At 43.5% G+C, this 24676-nt stretch overlaps 1 protein-coding gene across 9 annotated transcripts in view; it reads left to right on the top strand.

The window, feature by feature from the left end:
- UVSSA (UV stimulated scaffold protein A) overlaps positions 1-24676 on the top strand; it is a 92296-nt gene that overhangs the window by 49011 nt on the left and 18609 nt on the right. For 7 of the 9 annotated variants that reach the window (XM_005292405.3, XM_065597161.1, XM_042855556.2 and 4 more), the window contains 2 exons: positions 11619-11796; positions 13944-14096. In XM_005292405.3, coding sequence (XP_005292462.2) covers positions 11619-11796; positions 13944-14096 — 331 coding nt within the window. Of the gene's footprint in view, positions 1-11618; positions 11797-13943; positions 14097-14479; positions 24610-24676 lie in introns of all 9 variants that reach the window. The other 2 variants (XR_010601625.1, XR_010601624.1) reach the window with 2 other exon arrangements.

The following is a 24676-nucleotide window of genomic DNA, read 5'->3' as shown; positions in this document are numbered from 1 at the left end:
AGGCTGAAGGTCATGAATGTATAGATCAGTGTGGGTGATAAAATGGGGCACAGTCTTCTGAGCAGTTGCATATGGAAGTGAGTATTTTTATGCTATAACTTTGGTAACTATCCAGTAACTTTGAAGAGCCCAAAATGATCATAGAAGATTAGGGTTGGAAGAGACCTCAGGAGGTCATCTACTTCAACCACCTTCTCAAAGCAGAAGCAACCCCAACTAAACCATCCCAGCCAGGGCTTTATCAAGCTGGGCCTTAAAAACCTCTCCGGATGGAGATTCCACCACTTCCCTAGGTAACCCATTCGTGCTTCACCACCCTCCTAGTGAAATAGTGTTTCCTAATATTCAAACTAGACCTCCCCCACTGCATCTTGAGACCATTGCTCCTTGTTCTGTCACCTGCGACCACTGAAAACAGCCTAGCTCCATCCTCTTTGGAACCCCCCTTCAGGTAGTTGAAGGCTGCTATCAGCCCCTCCCCCCCCTTCTCTTCTGCAGACTAAATAACCCCAATTCCCTCAGCTTCTCCTCATAAGTCACATGCCCCAGCCCCCTAATCATTTCCGTTGCCATTCGCTGGACTCTCTCCAATTTATCCACATCCTTTCTGTAGTGGGGGCCCCAAAACTGAATGCAACACTCCAGATGTGGCCTCACCAGAGCTGAATAGAGGGGAATAATCACTTCCCTCAATATGCTGGCAATGCTCCTACTAATGCAGCTCAATATGCCATTAGCTTCTTGGCAACAAGGGCACGCTGTTGATTCATATCCAACTTCTTGTCCACTGTAGTCCCCAGGTCTTTTTCTGCAGAACTGCCACTTAGCCCTAGGCTATAGCAGTGCATGAGATACTTCCATCCTAAGTGCAGGATTCTGCACTTGTCCTTGTTGAACCTCATCAGATTTCTTTTGGTCCAGTCCTCCAATATGTCTAGCTCACTCTGAACCCTATCCCAAGGCTGCTGACCAGTTTCAATATATGGAGGCAGATGCTCTTGATAGTGTGGAATTTTATAGAAAAAACAAGATCCTTAAAGCTCTTTTTCTTTTTCTCACCAGCAATACCTCAGACCTGCCTGGGTTCAGCTTTAGCTAAATGCTGATTTTGGCTAGGCAACAAAGATATTTGCGTTGTGCTGCTTGCTTATAACACACAGCAGATGTAGAGATGGATGTCGTCTCCATAATGCTAGCACTTCAGTCCATGTTGTCTTGTCAGCCCCTCTAGTGGCTTTGTAGAGATAATTGATTAATAACATGGGGGACAGAATTAGGCCCTTGGGGATTCTTAGAAGTCTAGGAATTGTTTCTCATTCAGATTCTTTGGATTTCAGATAGCTCTTTGCAAAGACTTCTTTGATTTTTTTTTTTTTTTCCAGGAATTGCTAAAAAAATTTTTTACACTTCCTTTTTCAGGCTCAGATTCAGGAAAGCACATGCCTTAGCTAACTTCCAGTAGGGATGCTTTCCTGAATCAGGGACTCAGTCACTAAGGGATTGTACGTTCTCCATGTAACTCAATAGTTTTGTTTAGCTAATATCGTAGGTCTAATTCATAGATTCTAGGACTGGAAGGGACCTCGAGAGGTCATCGAGTCTAGTCCCCTGCCTGCATGGATATGTTGTGGATCTTGAGTTTCATTCTTGGGATCTGGACTTCATAAATTCTAAGTCTTATTTTTCTTCAGTTGAGTGTAGCTGCATTACAGAACTCAAAACCCTCCTTCCCAGGCTCAATGATCCTGCTCTGTGCACCTCAGGACTAGGAGCTGCACAGGGGATGTCGCAGTGCCCCTCAGGTTATGTGCAGTCATTCTTCAGAAACTTGGAGAAGACCAAAGTAAACAGACATTAGAATTAGAACATTAGAATTCATAGTCCCATTCTCAGAAATTAAATTCAGAACCAAGAGCATGATAGAGCTACAACATTAGCAGACCAATTAGTCCATTAGGTTACATGGAGAATTTACAGGCAGTTATTGACTTCTGTAGGGGAAAAACCCAGAGCAGTTATTGAAAAGGGAGTAAGAAACAGCATTACCCCCTGCTTTCTGTACCCTGCAGAATTTAGGAGCCTCTTCCGCCTCCCCCCCCATTAGAAGACAACAGTATTAACATACAATTCATTATCTTCATTCAGAAGATATAATACCTCTGATTAAACAAGCATATTTTTTCTTTTTTTTAAGAAGGAAGTATAGAGTAAAGACTTTTGTTAAATTAAGATTAAGGTTGCTATTTAAAAAAATCTTCAAAATTGAGGAAATGAATAGTGAAGGTTACTGACTACATAATTAAAATAATACTACCCTTAATAAATGGTTTATCAGAAATCTACCTAGAGGTGATAGTCAATATTCAAATTACAACTTTGACTTTGATCCACTATATACAAAAAATTTAAACAGTTTTTCCTCAGTGCATGCAATTATTAGAAATATTTTAGCTGTTAATTTAAAAGTAAAATTGCTACATTACATTAATGTTAAAAAAATCATATTCAGACAAAAATATCCCTTTTACAGCAACCCATAAAGAAAAATAATTCAATATATTTTAAGTCAATATAAAATATACCTAAGAATTGAATATAAATTAAATATTTGCACATTTACAGAAAAACATGATTAAAATTTTTCTACTTCCAGCAAAATGTTAACATTGTTTCTTTCTCATATATACGAAGGAGTAGATTATGAAAATCCTTTCACACTTCCATGCATGGGTCCCTCTTGTAAGTAAGGTCCTTCTGAAATCTGTAGGCCCTTCCTCAAGTTGGTGACTACATTCATCTCCTACTGAAATTCATAGAAGTTGAAGGTGCTGAACACTGCACAACACAATCAGCATCTTGTAGGTTTGTCCACAGGATTAAATTTACAAGGGGACTGTTCACATGCACATTAATAGGGTGGCAAATTTGTCACAGAGCAGTCGTGGTAAATTTAATAAAAGTTGCAGGTTCAGGGGGATATAGTGTGTGAAGTCATTGGAGTGCTCTCGTCCTAGACTAGATTAAAAATGGGGTAGAGATAAGGTTATAATGAGCATTAAGGTTATAATTGTTAGCATGTCTGTAATTGTTTTGTCAAACCACATAAGATGTGTAATGTAATTTAATTTTTGTATTTAATGACCTTAGCTATTAATTATGTTTTTTATAGCTTAGGATTTTTAATGTGCAGTTATAACAACTTTAATGAAAATTTGTTAGTGAACATGTGTGCATTATAGGGGGAGTTGGTAGTGACCTTTATATTTAGGTTGCCTAACACTCTTCATTATAAAAGATTCTTTCAACTTTTCTTCAGGAAGCTCTGCGTATGTCCATGTGATGCATTGTTTTTATCATGCTTATGATTACCTCGCTTGCACTCAGTTAAAACATCTACATTTGCCAGAATTATATCTAACATTTCAGACCTCCTAGCACTTCGAACAGCTGCTTTGGGGTTTTTTTTTGTTGGGTTGGTTTTGTCAGATACCTCATACACCTACAGGACTAGAAATGGGTGCCATCAGAAATGGAAGATTCTGAGCTTCCCAGTGCAGCGTACAATACTTGGAGCCCTGGAAGGCTCCAAGATACTGTTAAACCATTTTAGATATTTTTTTAAAAAGCTCTTTTCAGTCATTTTTAGAAACTTTTAAAACCATTTAGCTTTTTCTTTACCTCTGAGGTCTGTATAGCTGAAGTCATGTTACCCAGGGAGCCTGCCTTTAGAGGTGGAAGGATAGGAGCGAGGATTCCAATAAAGTGGTTTAAAATAAAGCAAACTCTAAAACACTTCTGAAATGAATTTCAAAAATACATGATGCAATGTGATATGAAAAGATTGTAGCACCTGTTGGGGATGATCTGCATAATTCAGTCAAGGTTTCATCCCTCATGAGTAATGGAACCCTTGCAAATAATGAAACCTTTACAATACATTATCACAATCATAATTTGTTTACACACACTGTGTATATGCATACATAGATATTATAGGCTGGACTCTGAACCACTGAAGACAATGGAAGCTTTGCCATTTGTTTTTGTGGGCACAGGTTCAAGCTCTCTGTGGGAGTACTTCTGTGTATTCATATAGAACTTGCCTTGCAAAATTCTCTTCACCCAGCTTACTGTATTTGGTGAGTAAAAATATCTTTAGTTTTTTCATGATCATGGTGGTAACGGGTGAGAGAGTAAATATTATACCCAACCTGGTAAATTTCCCTGAGAGTTTTGTGTGTGTGTATATATTAATATAAATTACACATACTTGGCTTGGGTAGGACTCCTTAAAATGTGAAACAGAAATTAAATATTATATTTCTCCAGGAAAGTTGCAGTCCATAATACTTGTTTATATTCTATCTCCGTTTTTTCAATTAAATGTAGGTGAATCTGAAGTAGTTAGATTTAGTCTAAATCCACACAGCTGAGGAAACCTGTGCTCTTTCTTTCTCGTTTCTTTCTCTGAATTTTGACTGAGGGGCTTTTATCTCCTCCTAATCCCACCATTTCTGTCAGGACATAATCTCTTTCTCAAATTTACATTTTAATTACAAGGCCAGCTGAACTAGCTAAAATCAATAATGTCAGCATTCAGCAGCCTAACTTTCAGTTGAAACCCCAGCCTCTCTATTTCCTACTATTGATTTATCTCTTGAACACTGTCTACTTTATTGCTTCAGGCAAATAGGTGCCATTTGGTCAATTTAAACAAAAAGGGGTATTTGGACATTTTTATGATTCTTTCTAAAAGCAGATATTGGAACAAATTTGAACCCAGGTACTGTACTTCTGCTAGATGAAATACAGGGAATAGTTGAAGTCTATAGAGGAATTTTACTTTTAAAATCACATTCAGTGTCTTGTATTTATAACACAAATATAGAAGTTTCATCTATCTGCTTTGGGGGATTCTTGCTTTATCTTGTCACCAAAACTAATTTTATAAACAAATGTTAAAATGTGTACACTATAACAGTATTTGTTAATGCTGTAATAATGTATTTACCTTTCACATGTTTAGCCATCTTTCTTTTAATGGTTTAAAATAACAAATCAATGAAAAAATATTTTGTTCTTGCAACCCTTCAGAATTCCTGTATTGATCTTTTGGTTGTGATTGTATATATCTAAATGTCACATTGTTCATTTATCTCTCCTGACGCGCGCGCGCCTGTATGTGTGCGCCGGTCTAACTCAATGTGATAAGTGATTGATTATGCTTTGCATATACAGTGTAGGAATCAGGATTACAACTAAAATTTTGGAACAAAATTTGAACTTTTTTTTTAAATGGGTCTTTCCCCCCCCCCTCGAGTATAGAACTGCTAAACTTTTTTTGAATATTAGCAATGACTGGAATATAATGCAAATGTCATAGCTGTGACTTTAAATGGTGCTTTCCAAAAAGGTATTTTTATCCCCATTCCAACCTGTTTTTTTTAATCTGGTCAAAAATTGTTCTGTCCTACATTCAAGACATCATAAATGCTTCTGGGCTAATCTTGTTCATATCAAAGGATTTGTATATTATGACTAGTTGTATATTGTGAAGGAAGTTTAGCTAGAGCAGTTAAGACTTGGGGAAGTAAAGTACCCTTATAACTGGGGAGTATGTCTACACTACAAGCATTGCAGAGGCACACCTTTAGTGCAGTAGCTATGCCACTGTAGTGTAGACACTTATTACAGTTGATGAAGGGTTTTTTCCATTGCTGTAGTAAATCCCCGCAAGAAGCAGTAGCTAGCTCGATGGAAGAATTCTTCCGTTGATGTAGCTGGGTCTACATTGGAAGTTAGGTCAATGTAACTATGTTGCACCGGGCATGAAATTTTTCACATCCCTGAGCAATGTATAGGTATAGACCAGGCCATCTTTTATAATGGGATTGGTTTGGTTGTGCTTTGTTGCAACGCACCTGTTTGTTGGCAAACTTCCTTAAATCACTACAGCTGATTATGATAGACGTTAGAGATGGGAAAATTCTAGTCCATCTTCTTCTGTAAACCCTTCTACTCCTGCATAGTTTCTTTCAGTGTAATGTTAAGCGCTGTTCTTCTTTGAGTGCTTGCTCAAGTCCATTTCAGTGTAGCTGTGTGCTCACTCCGAGCACCGCTGCTGGAAAGTATTTCCCTCAGTGGTATATGTCGGGTTGGCTCTGATGCCTATTAGAGTCGCACCCTCATAGCGCCAGTACATAGGGCCCTGCCGTTGCATCTTCCCCTAAGTTCTTTCTTATTGCCTGTGACAGTCGCTGGAACTTCTGCTCATCCTGTGTTCATGAAAGTACTCTCCTTGGTGAACTTTGCCTTTTCCTGTATATAGTTAATTATAGTAGTTAGAATTTACAATTCAATGTTATTTAGTAGTAGTTAGATTAGAACCTTTGTTATTGGGGTTACCACTTCCCTGGCACCAGGGCATGCCTTGGTTACCCGGGACCCTTGTGTACAGCCCCTTGAGAACACAACTACAAAGTGAGTTTGCAAAGATGGATCTGCTGTTCACCCACTAGTGGAAAATCAAAATCACTGCCAGGTGGGTTATAATTGAGGATACCAATAGCCCTTGTTGCTTCAGGTGTAGCAAGTAGTTCAGAATACATGGAACTGATGATCACGTGAGCGAGACCCTTTCTGCGCTGTCCAGATCGACTTTTCCATTTTCCCAGGTATGTGGCCCTAGTGGATGGTTTTCTGTTCTCTAAAAGAACTTCTTGAACCAGACTTGAGCATGCTAACTCCAAGGGGTTCAGCCCTGGAGCTCCCAGGCCATAAGATGGAGGGACTTGAGGTTCGGATGATGTAAGCATCCATGATCCTCAGAGATGAGATCCAGAAACAGAAGTAGGCTGATTGGTGTTTCCACCAAAAGATCCAGAAGGGTGGTAAACCAGTGCTGGCGAGGCCAGGCCGGGGCTATCAGGATCAGGTTTGTGACTTCCTCTCTAACCTTCAGCAGAACCTTGCATATGAGAGGAAAGGGGGGAATGCGTAGTAAAGATGGTCTCGCCGGGGAAGGAAAAACGCTTTCATGAATGAGCCCAGGCTGTGATTCAGAAAGGAACAGAACTGAAGACGCTTTCAGTTGTGTCTGGTTGCAAAACCGGCGTATCGGGGAGTTCCCCACCTCTAGAAAACATTCTTTACGATATCCGGCGGATGGACCATTCGTGATTGGAGAAAGACCAGTTGAGGCAATCCGCTAACTTGTTCTGTCCCTCAGGGAGATAGGAGCCGAGGTGAATTAAGTGGGATATGCAGAATTCCCACAGGCAGAGAGCTTCCTGACATAGGTGGTTCCCCGTTCAAGACCTTAGCAATGTGATTTCTACTCTACTTGTCATGGAAGGTAGACTTTCTGGTGGCCATCACCTCGGCCATAAGGGTCTCGAAGATTAGGGCCCTTACTTCAGAACCTCCATACACGGTCTCCTTTAAGGATAAGGTCCAAATGTGCCCTCACCCTGCCTTCCTTTGAAAGGTGGTGTTGCAATTCCACAATAACCAGGACATTTTCCTCCCAGTTTTCTACCCAAAACCACATGCCAACAGGCAGGAACAGAGACTTCATTCACCAGATGTCAGGTGGGTGCTGGCCTTCTACATAGAAAGAACTAAATTATTTAGGAAGACTACTCAGCTTTCCATGGCAGTGGCAAACAGGAGGAAAGGTCTCCCAATCTCAACCCAGAAAATTTCTTCGTGGATCACTTCTTGTATCTGTGTGTGCTACAACCTGGTGAAAGTCCCTGCTCCGGCCCTGATGGCACATTCCAGAAGGACACAAGCGTCTTCAGCTGCATTTGTGGCACAGGTTCCCATCAAGGATATCCGTAGAGTGGCAACATGGTCTTCAGCCCAGTTTTGCAGCTCACTATGCCCTCACTGAGCAGGTCAGCAACGATGCTGGATTCGGCAGAGCAGTGCTACAGTCTGCTTGTCATTGAACTCTGATCCCTCTTCCTACATCTGCTTGGGAGTCACCTACATTGGAATGGACATGAGCAAGCACTCAAAGAAGAAAAAATGGTTACTAACCTTCCATAGCTGCTGTTCTTCGAGATGTGTTGTTCATGTCCATTCCACAACCCGAACTCCTACTCCTCTGTCAGAGTTAGCAGGCAAGAAGGAACTGAGGGTGCAGCAAGTCCCTATGTACTGTCACTATTAGGGCGCAACTCCAGGGGCCACCAGAGCCGACCTGACGGATACCACTGACGGAAAAACTTTCCAGTGGTGGTGCACAAACCTACATTGGAATGGACATGATCAACATATCTCGAAGAACAAAAGATACGGAATGTACCGCTTTTTTCTTCTTCGAGTGCTTGTTCATGTCAATTCCAATCAGGTGTGTGCACGTTCACAGTAGCTGGAAGATTTTTTTCCCCAAAGCAGCACTTGTTGGTTTGGCCTGGGCACCACCTGGAGTCGTGCCTTCATGGCACCCAATATGATGACCCACCACCCCCTCAGTTCCTTTTTGCTGCCAGTGATGGTAGCTGGGACCATCCGGTAGTCTGGTAGTATAGTTTAGTAGTACTTTAGAAGTTTCAGTTACGGGTGGTTCCTGCCCCCCCCATTTCATGCACACTCCATTTGTTACCGGGGCATGCCATGATCCCTGGACTTTCAGACTTGTCAGATTTGCGTGAAGTGCATGCCAAAAAGTGACCCCCACACGACCTGTTTACGGTGCCTGGGTGAGGGTCACCAGAAAGACTGCTGCAAGAGCTGTCGGGATTTCTGACCAAGAACCATTAAGGAGAGAGAGCAGCATCTCAAAATTCTCCTTATGGAGGCAGCTCTCCGACCTCAGTTGGACCCAGGTCCCAGGGACCCTGCTCTCAGCACCTTGTCTTTGCCGCGAAGCCCTCCAGCTCTGTCTTTGAAGGATCCGGTGCCAAAGAAAGATGCTAGCAAGGAAGCTTGGCACCGGCATCGAGCCTCTCGGGGACATTCCAGCCTTGGGCACCAGTCCCAATTGCCGGCTCAGAAGAAAAAGAGGTCGGAGAGAGGCCAATCTCCCTCGGATGGCGATAACCTTGGCCAGGAGGGTGTCTGAACTCAAGGCCCTAACCTCAGAGCCCCCTTATATAGTGTTCTATGAGGACAAAGTGCAGCTCAGACCTCATTCTGCTTTCCTCCCGAAGGTTGTATTGCAGTTTCACATTAACCAAGACATCTTTCTCCTGGTGTTCTACCCTAAGCCGCACTCAGTAGATGTCTGCAGGGCGCTAGCTTTCTACTTCGAGAGGACGAAGCCGTTCAGAAAATCAGTCCAGCTATTCTTGGCTGTGGCAGACAGAATGAAAGGCCTACCCGTGTTGTCACAACGCATTTTGTCATGGATCACATTCTGCATCCATGAGTGCTACAACTTGGCGGGAGTTCCCGCACCCCTGATCACTGTGCACTCCACCAGGGCACAGGCTTCATCAACAGCATTCCTGGTGCGGATCGCTACTCAGGAAATCTGCAGAGCAGCAACGTAGTCCTCCATACACACTTTCTTTGCGCACTATGCGATTACCCAACAGTCCAGAGACGATGTGGCCTTTAGACGAGCAGTGCTCCAATCAGTGGATGACTCCGACCCCACCTCCTGAACGTGGACTTGTGAGTCACCTGATTGGAATCAACATGAACAAGCACTCAAAGAAGAAAAAATGGTTACTCAACTTCTCATAACTGTTGTTCTTCGAGTTGTGTTGTTCATGTCCATTCCAATATCCACCCTCGTACCCCTCTGTTGGAGTAGCGGGCAAGAAGGAACTGATGGGGTGGCGGATCGGCAGGGCTCTGTATTAGGCGCCATGGAGGTGCGACTCCATGGGGGCGCCCAGCCCGACCCTATGGTTGCTGCTAGGGGAAAAATCTTCCAGCTACTGTGCACGTGTGCACGCACATACCTGATTGGAATGGACATGAACAACACATCTCAAAGAACAAGAGTTACGAGAAGGTGAGTAACCATTTTTTTTAAAAACACTTCAGTGATGATCTCCACAATGTTCCTTGAGAGGCTGTTCTACAGTCTAATAGACCTCCCTGTTAAGATTCCAACCTTTAGCCTATATTTTCCTCTGCTCATCCCATTATTTTTAATTATCATTTCTCTTATCTAGCTGGTTTCCAATAAATTTTGCAGTGCTCATATCAAAGCCAATTAAAATGAATTTTTACATAAGATTTTTTTAGACAGTGTGTCAAACACTGTCACTTGCCCAGTGCTCAAGTTAAGAAATGGAAGGAATAGGTGAGCATGCTAGATGTTCAGTGCTGCCAGTTAAGAAATGAAGGGTGGGATAGATGGTGGGAAAGACTTCAAGCAAACTGGGTTGTTTTCCAGATGAAGGCTGCAACAGCTTGCTCAAACTTTCCTTCCCATGGAACAATAGTTTTTGTTGTTTTGGTCTTACAGTTTGTACTTGGGTTCACGTCTCTTATAAAGATGCTTACTTTATTTGTTTGAAAAGTGAAAATGTAAACTATTGGATAAGTGCATGTCATCAGGTCTTCCTCTACTGGCTGGGCCTCCTGGAGAATCAGAGCCTATTACTACTATCTGCTAATGGAGCTGCTGTTTCAGTTCAGCGGGTAGAGGTCTATGCTTTTGATTTGTCTAATCTAATCTAATTTTCACTAATCTTAACTGTCTGTCTGCCTATGTAAAACAATTATATTGCCCCTATCACTGCAGTAGCTGAGCTTTTGGTGCTGAAGATCTTGCAGTGGGTTTGTTCCTCAATCATGTCAGATTGTCATAAGGATGCTGCTTTGGTGGACATGCCCTGTGCTTCTGCAGGCATCACCAGGTTGGAGGAAAAGCCTTGCCACACAGCTCTTTCTCACTAGCCATGCTCCCTAACTAGCTGTGGTGGTGGTAAGGTGGAGGTTGTTGTTGGACCTGCTATGTCAGCTCTACACCACCAATGAATATCCCTACATCAGAGTTATCCCCTGTGACTGGTTGTGCCAAGTTTAGGTCTGCTTTGCACAGGGATTGTTACACCAAAGCAACCACAGCACAGGGGAGCCTATGGCTATTAAGTCTGTTTGTTTTCTTTCTTCTGCTGCTCTGCAACTTTGTTTTTTTTGCATTTCTGTATTAGATAGGGAACTTATCTTTAGCATCACTCATGGATATAATATTCATAGTTCCTTTCACATACTACTCTGCCTTGGATTAGCAGTGAGTATGGTATGGACCCTGAGAGGGCTGATGTGAGAATATTACCAGCAACAGTCATGTCAAAAACAATGTAGCAATTTGGACATCTTTTTGTTGTTTAACTTTTCTTTCCTGGTGGAATAATACAATGTCATAATGAGGTTTTACAGTTGATAGGGTAATAATACTTGTTTGTACCAAAATAATAATAATTTTCTCCATAGTAGAAATAGTACTGTATCTACTGGCTTGTATCAGTAACATGCTGGTTGATGCCATTGCAACAAAAAATAGTCAGTGATGTAGCCACAATCTATCCACTGCTTTGCTAGCCTTACCAAACACTGTGGTGTAGTTGTAAGACTTTTCTTTTTATAGGCATTATTTTTCCCCTTCTAAACATGCTGTTTTTTTGTTGTTGTTGTTGTTGTTTTTTCAGGGTTGGAGCCCCAATCATCTCCGAAAGCATTAGCAAAAGGAATGGTCGTGAAGCCAGCTTTGCTGAGCTTCCACTCCCAGTCAAAAAAGAATGAAGAGGAACTTGATCCAACCTGTGCTGCTGCAACGTTGAAGCTTATCCGAGATAAGCTACCTAAGTTACCATCCCTAAATACCAGGTCATGATCATTTTATTTGTTCTAGAAATATCACTATGATGTTCCTTGACTCTGTTAGCTACAAAAGCACTCCCAGAAAGTACACCCAGAAACGGGGCAAGCTAGAAGAGATTAGGCCAAGCTGGGGTTTGTGATCCCTCAGGGGGTCTCAAGGTTATTACTTGGGAGGTCACAAGCTGTCAGCCTCCACCCCAAACCCTGCTTCGCCTCCAGCATTTATAATAGTGTTAAATATTTTAAAATGTGTTTTTAATTTATAAGGGGGGGGGGTCATACTCATAGGCTTGCTGTGTATGAAAGGAGTCACACCATACAAAAGTTTGAGAACCACTGGATTAGGCTATAAAATATTACTTATTTGTATTTAAAATAATAATTTTTTATACCCAGTCTTAACACGTGCGTGATTAGAAATGTAGGTTTTGCTAATAATTTTTTATAGATTCTTTAGAAAATCTATTACTAAGAACTTATCATGGGGATCCCATCCAAAAAAAAGGTTCTGTTTGCTGGAGGAATGTTTTGGTTTGCAAATCCTAATACTAGGTTAGCAAATAAATAGTTTCAAAAGCCTTGGATTTCCTAGTGACTTACTATGTCATAAATGCCAGCTTTTGAGGCCTGTCATACTGATTTCAAAGAACTATCGTTTGTCAATCCTATTCAGAGCTTGCTGAAATTTCAGTCCTAACTATGAATTCCAGTAGAATCTCAAAGTTACGAACACCTTGGGAATGGAGGTTGTTAATAACTCTGAACAAAATGTTATGGTTGTTCTTTCAAAAGTTTACAGCTGAAAATTGACTTACTACAGCTATGAAACTTTACTATGCAGAAGACAAATGCTGCTTTAAACCATCTTAATTTAAATGGAACAAGCATAACACAGTTTCCTTACCTTGTCAAATCTTTATTTTTAAACTTTCCCTTTATTTTTTTTAGTAGTTTATGTTTAACACAGTACTGTATCGTATTTGCTTTTTTAATTTTTATTTATTTATTTATTTTTGTCTCTACTGCTGCCTGAGTGCGTACTTCCGGTTCCAAATGAGGTGTGTGGTTGACCAGTCAATTCATAACTGTGATGTTCATAACTCTGAGGTTTTACTGTAGTGGTAGATTGATATGCCATGCTTGCAAATTTGTGAGGGTGGACCCTAGTATTCCCTGTGACTGGAGTAACCTCCTAATGGACTGGCATCTCCCAAAATGACACTTGTACAGTGTAAAAAGCTAGCAGAAGCTGAAGCACAACCTTGCAAAGTACTGTACTCCATTAGTTTTCTGGAGGGTTTAATCAATACGGCAATAACAAACTAAACTTAAAAATTTAGATTTCTAAATTGAAAAAAAGACACGTTTATGTGTTTTAATACTATAAGTTAGTGAGACCATCATAATTTGGGCTACTGAAGTGCTTAGGCTCTGCAACTTCATGTTTTGGGTTTAGTGAATTATCATCTAACATTGCATAACTAGTAGTGTGGCATTCTTTAGTCAAATAGTGGAAGGCCATCCCTTTACTTGCTAATGATGCACCTGGTAAAAACCCCTTTATACCAATATACTTTGGAGTACTGTGTTTGAGTACAGCTGACAACCTTACCTTCCTCTTGTCTTTATACACTTTTGTCCTTCTGTAACACAAAACTTCTGCTAAGGGAAAGGTTGAATTGGTGGTGTTGCTGAAAACCCCAATGGTGCAAGTCTGGGAGATGGAATGCTGTGCACACAAAACAAGGATGTTGCAATCTATGTAATGACAGTACAAATATGGACATAAATCTACAGAAGCAAGACGGTTCTGAATTAGGTTTGCAATACCACCCTCACTGTGCCTTCTGTTGTACTACACCATCTATGATCCATTATTACATCACATGTAGACCTTTAGGTTCCCACAAGACTGGGGAAACATCTTTTTAAGCAGCATGAGCTGGGTGTTCTGATAAGCTTAACTATATATTGTGCTCTGCTTGTATGACAGCATCACGCTCTATATCCTAAAGAACAAACCAAGTAAAGTAGATAGTAGAAGTCCTAGTGGATCTTAGATAACGTGAGTGTTGGTGCAAAAGGTTAGAAAAAGCAGGGAAATAGTTGTGATCATTATTGTTCTCTATTGACTTTTTATTATCTTTCTCCAGTGCGTCTGCAAATCCCGAGCCAGCAGCTTCAGGAGAGCTTGACAGTGAGACAGGAAAACTAGAAGAAGAAAGAGCTAAAGCTCCTATAATACCCTTTGGATTAGATCTTTACTACTGGGGACAGGACCAGCCAACTGCTGGCAAAATTCTCAAGTAAATACAGTCTGATTTTTCTTTTAAGAAACAAAAAGATTGGTTTAGGCTGAAAGGTTGTGCAGGGGGATGAACCCTACTGCTTCTTGTAATAATTACTTTTCTCCTTTCCTTTACAATAAGTGATCCATAAACATTCTTAGTAACTCTAACTTACAATTATATGTATTTTGAGAGGATAGGATTTGAATTAAGTATTTTAGTCTTTCAAAGCATATCTGTATTTATGGTAGCACCTAGTCCAGTTGAAATAGGGGTCCCAGGGGCTAGCTACTTTACAAACACAGTACGAGACAGACCCTGCCCCGAAGAGTGTGCAATCTAAATAAATAAGACAGACCAATGGTAGAAGACAGGAAGAATTATTATTCCCATTTTTATAGATGGAGAACTGAGGCACAGAGATCAAGTCATTTGCCCAAGGTCACACAAGACATCTGTGAGCTGAGAACTGCACCCAGATCACCTGGGCCCCAGATGAGTGCCTTAACAATACAACCATTGTTCTTACTTGTTTGGGAAGGTGCTTTGCTTTCTTGTACACAAAGTGGTGCTAGCTTTGTGGCAGAACCAGCAACACTAGGACAGTTTACACCTGCACCTCAGAGATTTGTTTCTGACAATCTTAAAGCCTATTCATAGCCCTGGCATTTTTATTAATAACCTGGCATTCAAAGACTTCTTCCATTTTTTGCTCACATTGTAGCTCATGGGTATGCATCTGCTCTCTCCAAACAAGCAGGAGATTTCCATTTCCCTGCCAAAGAATGTATCAGTATCTGCTGCAGAAATTGGCACTGAAGCACCACAAAACTGTAGGGCCTGTAAATCCCACACTGGGTTAAAACAAGTAAAAGATTGGAAGTATGTTTGTGTTGCTAATCAAAAAGGTAAACTCTCATGGCCTCCCTGGTATTACTTCGAGTTTGTTTTCTTACCAAAGCAAAACAGCTTAATCACAATTAGCTTTGTGTGGATATCTGTAGTAATAATGCTGTACAAACAAACCATAAATGCTGCAGCAGCATGAGGCCTGGGGGAATATCATCATCAACTTTTCCACATTTGTGCAGAAATGTGGAACATCAGTTTCCCTGGCACAGGGTCTTTTGTTCTGCCTTACATTACAGATGGTGCTAACACATTTTCTCGTTCATACTGCACTTTCCAGAAGAACAGCAAACTTCATGTTCGCTATTCTTCCCTAACTCGTTGATTTCTAATGCCTTCTTGGACAGAAGCTCAAATGGTAATTGATTTCTTATTGTCTTTTGTTACGATTCACCCGATTTGATTTTGCTCACAGAGGTAACATTTGCAGAAAATAGCAATAGTAGTGGCAGTGTTTCTGTGCCCCAAATCATGTAAAACACTGCACTGACTTTGTGTTATTCAGAGGCAATGAGCAGTCACTATAGGGAGTGAAATTTGACACAGCATGATGCTTTAACACACTGCCTCCCAAGGCCATCCCATCCTATGAGGTGAATTCTTTAAAGTCTGTAGAATGGTAAAGGTTTTCAGTAAAGCCGTAAGATGTATTTGTCTCTGAGACTGCCCAAAGAGTGGAAAGGCTTTATTTTACATTGGAAATGAGTTATTCAAGTCAGAAGTGAAATCAAAAGCATATTTCACTGCCTGTCTGCCTAGTGCCTGTACTGTTTTTATTTTTATGCTTCCCAATAAAATAAAGGGCACACTTCTAAACCTTATAGCTTATAACTACAGATATGCCGATCTAACCAAAGATAATTTAAATAACTTGCACACACATTATACCATTGACACCTGGGTAGAATATACTAGCTGAAAAAATTAGGATAGACATTGCCAGATCCTTTGACTTTATCTGTGGTAGAAATAAATACCTCACAAGATGCGTTGAAAAATAAAGGAGGGGATATATGCAGCTTTTGTGTAGACTTGTCGTTTTTTAAATCAGAGATAGAAAATCTTCAGCCTTCAGCTGTTTCACATTATAACTCGTTAATAACACTATTTTGAGAGTTTCTACAGGGAGATATAGGTGGTATATCTTGACTTTAGTATGGCTTTTGATACTACCTCACATGACCTTCTCAAAACAAACTAGGGAAATACAACCTAGATGGAGCTACTATAAGGTGGGTGCATAACTGGTTGGAAAATTGTTCCCAGAGTGTAATAATCAGTGGTTCATGGTCAAGCTGGAAGGACATATCAAGTGGAGTCCCTCAGGGATCAGTTCTGGGTCCGGTTCTGTTCAATATCTTCATCAGTTATTTAGACAATGGCATAGAGAGTACAGTTATAAATTTTGTGGACAATTCCAAGCTAGGAGGGGTTGGATTAAAATTCAAAATTATCTGGACAAACTGGAGAAATGGTCTGAAGTAAATAGGATGAAATTCAATAAGGACAAATACAAAGTATTCCACTTAGGAAGGAACAATCAATTCCACACATACGGAATGGGAAGTGACTGCCTAAGAAGAAGTACTGCGGAAAGGGATCCGGGGGTCATAGTGTATCACAGGCTAAATGAGTCAACAGTGTAACATTGTTGCAAAAAAAGCAGGTATCATTCTGGGATGTATTAGCAGGAGTGTTGTGTCCACTCTATTCTGTATTGATACAGCCTCAACTGGAGTATTGTGTCCAGTTTGGGCGCCACATTTCAGGAAGGATGTGGACAAATTGGAGAAATTCCAGAAAAGAGCAGTAAAAATGATTAAAGGTGTAGAAAACATGACCTATGAGGGAACATTGGAAAAAAATGGGTTTGTATAGTGTGGAAAAGAGAAGACTGAGAGGGGATATAACAGTTTTCAAGTACATAAAAGGTTGTTACAAGGAAGAGGGAGTAAAATTGTTCTCTTTAACCAGTGAGGATAGGACAAGAAGCAATGGGTTTAAATTGCAGCAAGAGTGGTTTAGGTTGGACTTTAGGAAAAACTTCCTAACTGTTACGGTGGTTAAGCACTGGAATAAATTGCCTGGGGAGGTTGTGGAATCTCCGTCACTGGAGATTTTTAAGAGCAGGTTCAATAAACACCTGTAAGGGATGGTCTAGCTCAGTGGTTCCCAACCCACAGGCCACTTGCCCAATCAGCACGTTGCTGCGGCCCATGTGACCTCCTCAGGGCCATACAATTAGTGTGTGTGTATATATATATTGTGTGGATGCATCCCACATAACACACAGAGAGCTCATATGCGGCTCACAATGGTAAATAGGTTGAGAACCACTGGTCTAGATAATATTTAGGGTACGTCTTCACTACCCACCGATCGGCAGGTAGTAATTGATCTATTGGGGATCGATTTATTGCATCTTGTCTAGACGATCCCCGAACGTGCTCCCGTCGACTCCGGAACTCCACCAGAGTCGACGGGGGAGCCGCGGCGGTCGATCCCGCGCCGTGAGGACCTGAGGTAAATCGATCTAAGATACGTCGACTTCAGCTACGCTATTCTCGTAGCTGAAGTTGCATATCTTAGATTGATAGATCGATCCTCTCTCCCACCCCACCCCCCAGTGTAGACCAGCCCTTAGTCTTGCTTTGAGTGCAGGGGACTAGAAGACCTCTCGAGGTCCCTTCCAGTTCTGCAATTTTATGCTTCTATGAGATTGTGATTATCAAGAAGCTAATTTTTAATGGGTGTTTAATTTAGTCAGGAGCTGATGTACATTAGTCTTTTCTCAAGGAGGTTTCTAGAGTGGACTCTACAAAGAAGTTGGATTAAACTTTATTTTCAAAAAGTATCCTCAATGTTTAGCCCAATGACAATAGCCCATTAAACTGTTATAAGAACCCTTAAATTCAATATATTCTTTCCTCCCTCTGTATGTGGAGCTCCTATTAATACCTCAGTTATTTACCTGGATTGAGGACCGATTGTCTCTTAGTGCATTGGTTCTTAAACTGTGAACTATAGAGTTCTTCTTCGAGTGCTTGTTCATGACGATTCCAACCAGGTGTGTGCGCGCGCACATGCACGGTAGCTGGAAGATTTTTCCCCTAGCAGCATCCGTCAGGTCAGCCTGGGTGCGCCCCGGAGTTACACCTTTATGGCGCTCAATATAGAGCCCTGTCGACCCGCCACCCCCTCAGTTCCTTCTTACCGCCAGTGATGGTTAGCTGGAACTTCCCTGTGCTCTTGTATTGACAAGCACATTTAGCAGTTTCTTACATTGTTCTTCATTAGTTTTCCATTGTTGTTAATAGTTAGTAGTTTGTTAGTGTTAGATAAGTTTCCTTTTTTGGCGGAGGAGGAATCCCCTTCTATGCTTTCCTGACACCGGGGCATGCCGGGGTCTCTGGGCTTCAGAGCCTGCGAAGCCTGTGGCAAGTGTATGCCCAGAAGTGATCCTCACACCTCGTGTCGAAGGTGTTTGGGAGAGGGCAGTCAGAAGGATCGTTGTGCCATTTGTAACACCTTTCGGCCCAGGACTTTAAAAGATAGAGAGCAGCGCCTGAAGGTCCTGTTGATGGAGGCAGCGCTCCACCCCTGGTCCAACCCTGGATCATGGACCCTGCGCCAAGTACCACCTCCTCTGTGCAGAGTGCTCCGGCACCATCAGCACGAGCACTAGTGTTGGGTAAGGATAAGGACTCACTGCACCATCCCGACTCCACTCGCGGCTCACATGCCGCACACTGACATCGTTCACAATCGCTGGTGCCACAAAAGAGGAGGAGGCTGGAGAGCGGTCGCTCTCCCCCTGCTAGGCCTACGGAGCCTGCCGCTGTGAGACCCGAGTTGGGCCACACTAGTGCTGCTCCACCAGTGATGGTCGTGCCAACTCCTGCCTGTGTGGAAGGGCAGTTGAGTCCGGACCCTCCACGCTCGCTGAGGCTGAGCTGTGAGCTGCACCTCCCTTTGACACCAAAGGTGTTTGAGGTGGTCCAAGAACTGCTTCACCTCAAGGCACCGTTCTCTCCTCCCAGACGGGACAGGTCACCGGCACCGGTTGTTCCCCGGGCTCTTTCAAGGGGAAAGCCTGCTATGATGGCCTGCTGATCTCTGACCCCAATGCGCCACTCCCTGGCACTGGAGTAAACCCAGCAGCCACGCCAATCCCCAAGCCCTCGGCGCGAAAGCTCGGTTCCTAGAAGTACCACTTCCCCGTGGTCATCGTTTTCAGACACCTCAGAATCGGAGTTGGGCTCCTATTGGTCCCGGAGGAGTAGGAGCAGACGGTCCACATCAACTTGGGACCGGCACCCATACCCATCACCGTGGGCTGCCCAATGGCAGCCAACGGTGCAATGGCCCTTTTGGACTCCCTGGGCTTTTCATCAAAGCCAAGGTCACAGCCAAGGGTCTCATTCCAGGGTGACGTCGGTGGCCGTGGCCTCGTTTGTACCCCCACTAGCACCGCCAGGGTTGGGGATAGGCCCATTACCACCCTGCGCTACCATCTCAACGCCTCTGGCGCAGCTAGGCCCAGGGGGGAACTCCGGTACCAGCAGCAACATTGATTCCAACGTCGAGGATGGCATTGGCACAGATGGCACTTTCGGCACCGGCTGCGCCTGTGTCGGTGTATGCAGCCCCTACACTGAGGGGCACGACACCATCTGGGTCAGCACCAGCCCAAGAAACCCAGGTGCCGTGGGACCCCTTGGGTGCGGAAGAAAGGGACCAGCCACCCCTCACGGGGATCTCTTCCTCGTCCTCGCCAGGTGAGGCGTTGGCAGGCATGGCAACAGCCCCAGCCTGCAGGGTTCTGCAGCACTTGTTGCGGAGGGTTGCCCAGGGCCTGGGCATTCAGGTAGAGGAGGTAGTGGATGATGCAGATCCAATAGTGGACATCCTCGCCCCCTCCCGTCCTGCATGTATTGCCCTGCCCCTCGTAAAGACCATCTCTGACACCACAAAATCCATGGCAGACCCGAGCCTTGTTGCCCCCTACGGCTAAGCACAACGAAAGATGCTACTTTGTACCGTCCAAGGGTTATGAGCATTTATGCACGCAATCCCACACCTGACTCTCTCGTGGTTGATGCTGCCAACCAATGTGAGCGTCAGGGCTTCCAGGGACTCTCCCCGAAGAATTGGGAGGTGAAAAGACTTGACCTTTATGGGAGAAAGGTCTACTCCACTGGATACATACAGCTCTGCATTTCAGATCAGCAGGCCATTGTCAGCAGGTACTGCTTCAACACATTTGGGGCACTGGCTAAATTTGTGGAGCTGTTGTCGCAGGACTCCCGCGCTGAGTTTTCTGCTGTCGTGGAGGAAGGGAAACTCATTTCCAGGGCTTCGCTACAAGCCGCACTGGATTCAGCGAATGCGGCTACTCATGTCATGGCCACAGGCATAGCTATGAGGAGGGACTTCTGGCTTCAAGTCTTGGGCTTGCCATATGGGGTCCAACAAACTATTCAGGACCTCCCCTTCGAGGGTTCAGCTCTGCTTTCCGAAAAGATGGATAAAAGGCTGCATAGCCTAAAGGATTCAAGGGCCACTCTCAAATTGTTGGGCCTCCATTCTCCCGCTACACAGCATAAACATTATGCTGCAATCTCCTCCATAGTTCTACCAGCCGCAGAACCGTCAGGACAGTTCATGGAGGAGGAACAGGAACAGCAGAAGGCGGCCGTACCCATCCTCAGGCCAGGGCTCTGGCCAATCTAAACCACTCTCTTGGCCGAAACAGGCCTTTTGAAGGTGCGTTTAAGGACACCGCACCAGATCCCCAGCAGGATCCACCCCACCGTACCTTCTCGTCCCAACTATCCCCTTTCTACCGTGCCTGGTCCTGTGTCACCTCAGACTGTTGGGTGCTCCGCACAGTAGAGAGAGGATACTCCATCCAATTCTGTGCCCTCCCACCCTTCCATCCCCCTTCCCCATCCCTCTTCAGGGATCCTTCTCACAAGCAGGGGCAGTGGAGGAGGTTCCTCAGGAGCACAGGGGCAAGGGCTTTTACTCCTGGTATTTCCTTATACCAAAAGTCAAAGGCGGCCTCAGGCCCATCTTGGACCTGTGAAAACTCAACAAGTTCATGAAGAAACTCAAGTTCCGCATGGTTTCTTTGACCTCAATCATCCCATCACTGGATCCAGCAGGCTGGTATGCTGCCCTCGACTTGAAGAATGCATATTTCCATATCGCAATCATTCAGCCCCACAGGAAGTACCTAAGGTTTGTGGTGAACGATACCCACTACCAGCTTAAAGTCCTTCCATTTGGCCTGTCAGCTGCACCTCGAGTCTTCACCAAGTGCATGACAGTTGTCGCCGCGTTCTTGCACAGGCACCAGATACAGATGTTTCCATACCTCAACGACTGGCTGACGTAGGGCCGCTCCAGGACCCAAGTGGAAGCTCAGGTCAGATTCATCAAAGCCATCTTCGACAACCTGGGTTTTCTTCTAAACGAAGCAAAATCGACTCTGTCCCCCATCCAGAGGATAAAGTTTATAGGGGCAGTACTAGACTTGACCCAAGCCGGGGCATACCTGCCAGAAGCAAGGTTTCAGGCCCTGACAGATATCATTCGAGGTATCAGACAGTTTCCCACCACCACAGCAAGAAACTGCCTGAAGCTTCTCGGACACATGGCTGCCTGTACCTACATGGACTCAGGCTTCGACCTCTTCAGTTGTGGCTCGCGTCAGTGTATATCGCCCAGCCTGGGACAGCTTGGACAGGTTCATGACCCTGCCTCGCCCGGTCATCGACTCCCTCATCCGGTGTCTCGACCCTCAGGAGGTGTGCTCAGGGGTCCCCTTTACCAGTCCGCAGCCGTCTCTCTCGCTAGTGATGGGCGCAGAAGGCTTAGGCTGGGGAGCTCACCTGGGAGACCGCAGGACCCAAGGTCTCTGGTGTCAGGCAGACCAGGTTCTCCACATCAACATCAGAGAGCTGAGAGCAGTGCGCCTAGCATGCCAGACCTTCCGTACACGCTTAACGGGACATTGTGTATCAGTTATATAGTGGTGAAAGAGTTGGGGGGAAAATGGTTTATAAGGGCATAGTAAATGGAAGTGCTTATGGCTATGCAGACATCAGACCATTATTTAAGCTCAACTCCCTAAAAGTACCAGGCATCTTAAGGAAAGCTACAAAGAGGAAGACAACAGTTTTATTACATTCAAAAATACTGGATACAGATTTTTTTTTTGGAGGGGTCAAGTTTAAATATCAAATGAGGCTGTCTCTCATATAGGGAAAGTTGGACCATATGCATATCATGAGTACCTCTTCACTCTAGCATGAATACAAATATTTGATAATTTTAGAAAAAAAATCACACCACCAGGGGGCATTAGAATTTTACTGCAAGTTTATGTAAGGCTACTTTGTGTGTAGCAATCTAAAATATTAGTATGCTTTTTTTAGGGATCCTGTCACTTCATTGTGCCTTTATAAAACTGTTGATACAGAGCTTGAAGTCAGTCCTATTTTAGGGAATTAAAAAAAAAATCAAGCACAGCAGAATGAATCAAACTTAATGTATTATTATCCATCACTTTACAGCCCCACTACATCATTTGTAAAGCTAAAAAATACTTTATTTTTCAAGAGTTTCACTAAAATATTTATATATTGTAAAGGGTCTTTTCTTGGAATGTTTTTTTTAACAGTGAGAGTATAAAGACATTTTTGTCGTAAATTACAAGATGCATAGAATCATAGAAGATTAGGGTTGGAAGAGACCTCAGGAGGTCATCTAGTCCAACTCCCTGCTCAAAGCAGGACCAACCCCAACTAAATCATCCCAGCCAGGGCTTTGTCAAGCTGGGCCTTAAAAACCTCTCAGGATGGAGATTCCACCACTTCCCTAGGTAACCCATTTGTGCTTCACCATCCTCCTAGTGAAATAGTGTTTCCTAATATCCAAACTAGACCTCCCCCACTGCAACTTGAGACCATTGCTCCTTGTTCTGTCACCTGCGACCACTGAGAACAGCCTAGCTCCATCCTCTTTGGAACCCCACTTCAGGTAGTTGAAGGCTGCTATCACCCCCCCCCCCGCCCTTCTCTTTTGCAGACTAAATAATCCCAGTTCCCTCAGCCTCTCCTTGTAAGTCATATGCCCCAGCCCCCTAATCAGTTTTGTTGCCCTCCACTGGACTCTCTCCAATTTGTCCGCATCCTTTCTGTAGTGGGGAGTCCAAAACTGGACACAGTACTCCAGATGTGGCCTCACCAGTGCCAAATAGAAGGGAATAATCACTTCCCTTGATCTGCTGGCAGTGCTCCTACTAATGCAGCCCAATATGCCATTAGCCTTCTTGGCAACAAGGGAATGCTGTTGACTCATATCCAGCTTCTCGTCCACTGTAATCCCCAGGTCCTTTTCTGCAGAACTGCCGCTTAGCCAGTCGGTCCCCAGCCTGTAGCAATACATGGGATTCTTCCGTCCTAAATGCAGGACTCTGCACTTGTCCTTGTTGAACCTCATCAGATTTCTTTTGGCCCAATCCTCTAATTTGTCTAGATCAGCCTAATTTGTCTAGATACCCTCCAGCATATCTACCTCTCCCCCCAGTTTAGTGTCATCCGCGAACTTGCTGAGGGTGCAATCCATCCCATCATCCAGATCATTAATGAAGATGTTGAACAAAACCGGCCCCAAAACCGACCCATGTGATACTATGCTTGATACTGGCTGCCAACTAGACATCTAGCTGTTGATCACTACCCGTTGAGCCCAATGATCTAGCCAGCTTTCTATCCACCTTATAGTCCATTAATCCAGTCCATACTTATTTAACTTGCTGGCAAGAATACTGTGGGAGACCGTATCAAAAGTTTTGCTAAAGTCAAGATATATCACGTCCACCGCTTTCCCCATATCTGCAGAGCCAGTTATCTCATAGAAAGAATCAGGTTGGTCAGGCATGACTTGCCCTTGGTGAATCCATGTTGACTGTTCCTGATCACCTTCCTCTCCTCCAAGTCTTACTACAGTGAATGTTGAAGCTAGTCTTGCATTGTAAAACTGATTTGGATTCATCCCCCTAATATTGCCACAATTAAACGAATCCAATTGTTATATGCCAGGATAGAATGTTTCTGAAACATATGAGGCAACTTTTATGAGGAATTTGTAAGATAGGAAGATTTAAAAATTAAGTTTCACCACAACTGTAAAATAATTTTTAGCCTAGAAATGCTGAGATTCTAATCTCACTTATGCCGGTGTAAATAGGGAGTAACTCCACTGTAACCAGCGAAGTTGAAAGCTGGTATGAGATCAACTTCAAGTCTTCCAAATTTGTTCTAATGTTTGTTAGGGAGGACTCATTTGGGGCCCAGTTCAAAACACTTAAGCACATTGACTTCAGTGAGACTTAAGGACATGCATAAGTGTCTTTCTGAATTGAGACCTTAGTTGTTAATAAAAGCGTCTTCCTCATATATTAGACTATATGGAGTCTACAAAGTGCAGAGGGCTTCATTGCTGGGAAGTGACAGACAGGGAACCACATGAGTGCGAGGAATAGGATGGAGGGAGACAGAGCCACCCAGAGGCCAGTTATGGGAGTGATTGGGAAGGAGAGAACCACGTGCAGGTGACTACAAGTGCACAAATCAAGTGGATGTAAAATGTCCATGGCTGCCCAATATGTACATAAATTC

This window comes from Chrysemys picta, chromosome 5 (genome assembly GCF_011386835.1).
Source record: "Chrysemys picta bellii isolate R12L10 chromosome 5, ASM1138683v2, whole genome shotgun sequence".
Taxonomy (NCBI): Eukaryota; Metazoa; Chordata; order Testudines; family Emydidae; genus Chrysemys; species Chrysemys picta.
Note: the sequence above shows the minus strand (reverse complement) of the source record. Positions and strands in the feature narration are given on the sequence as shown.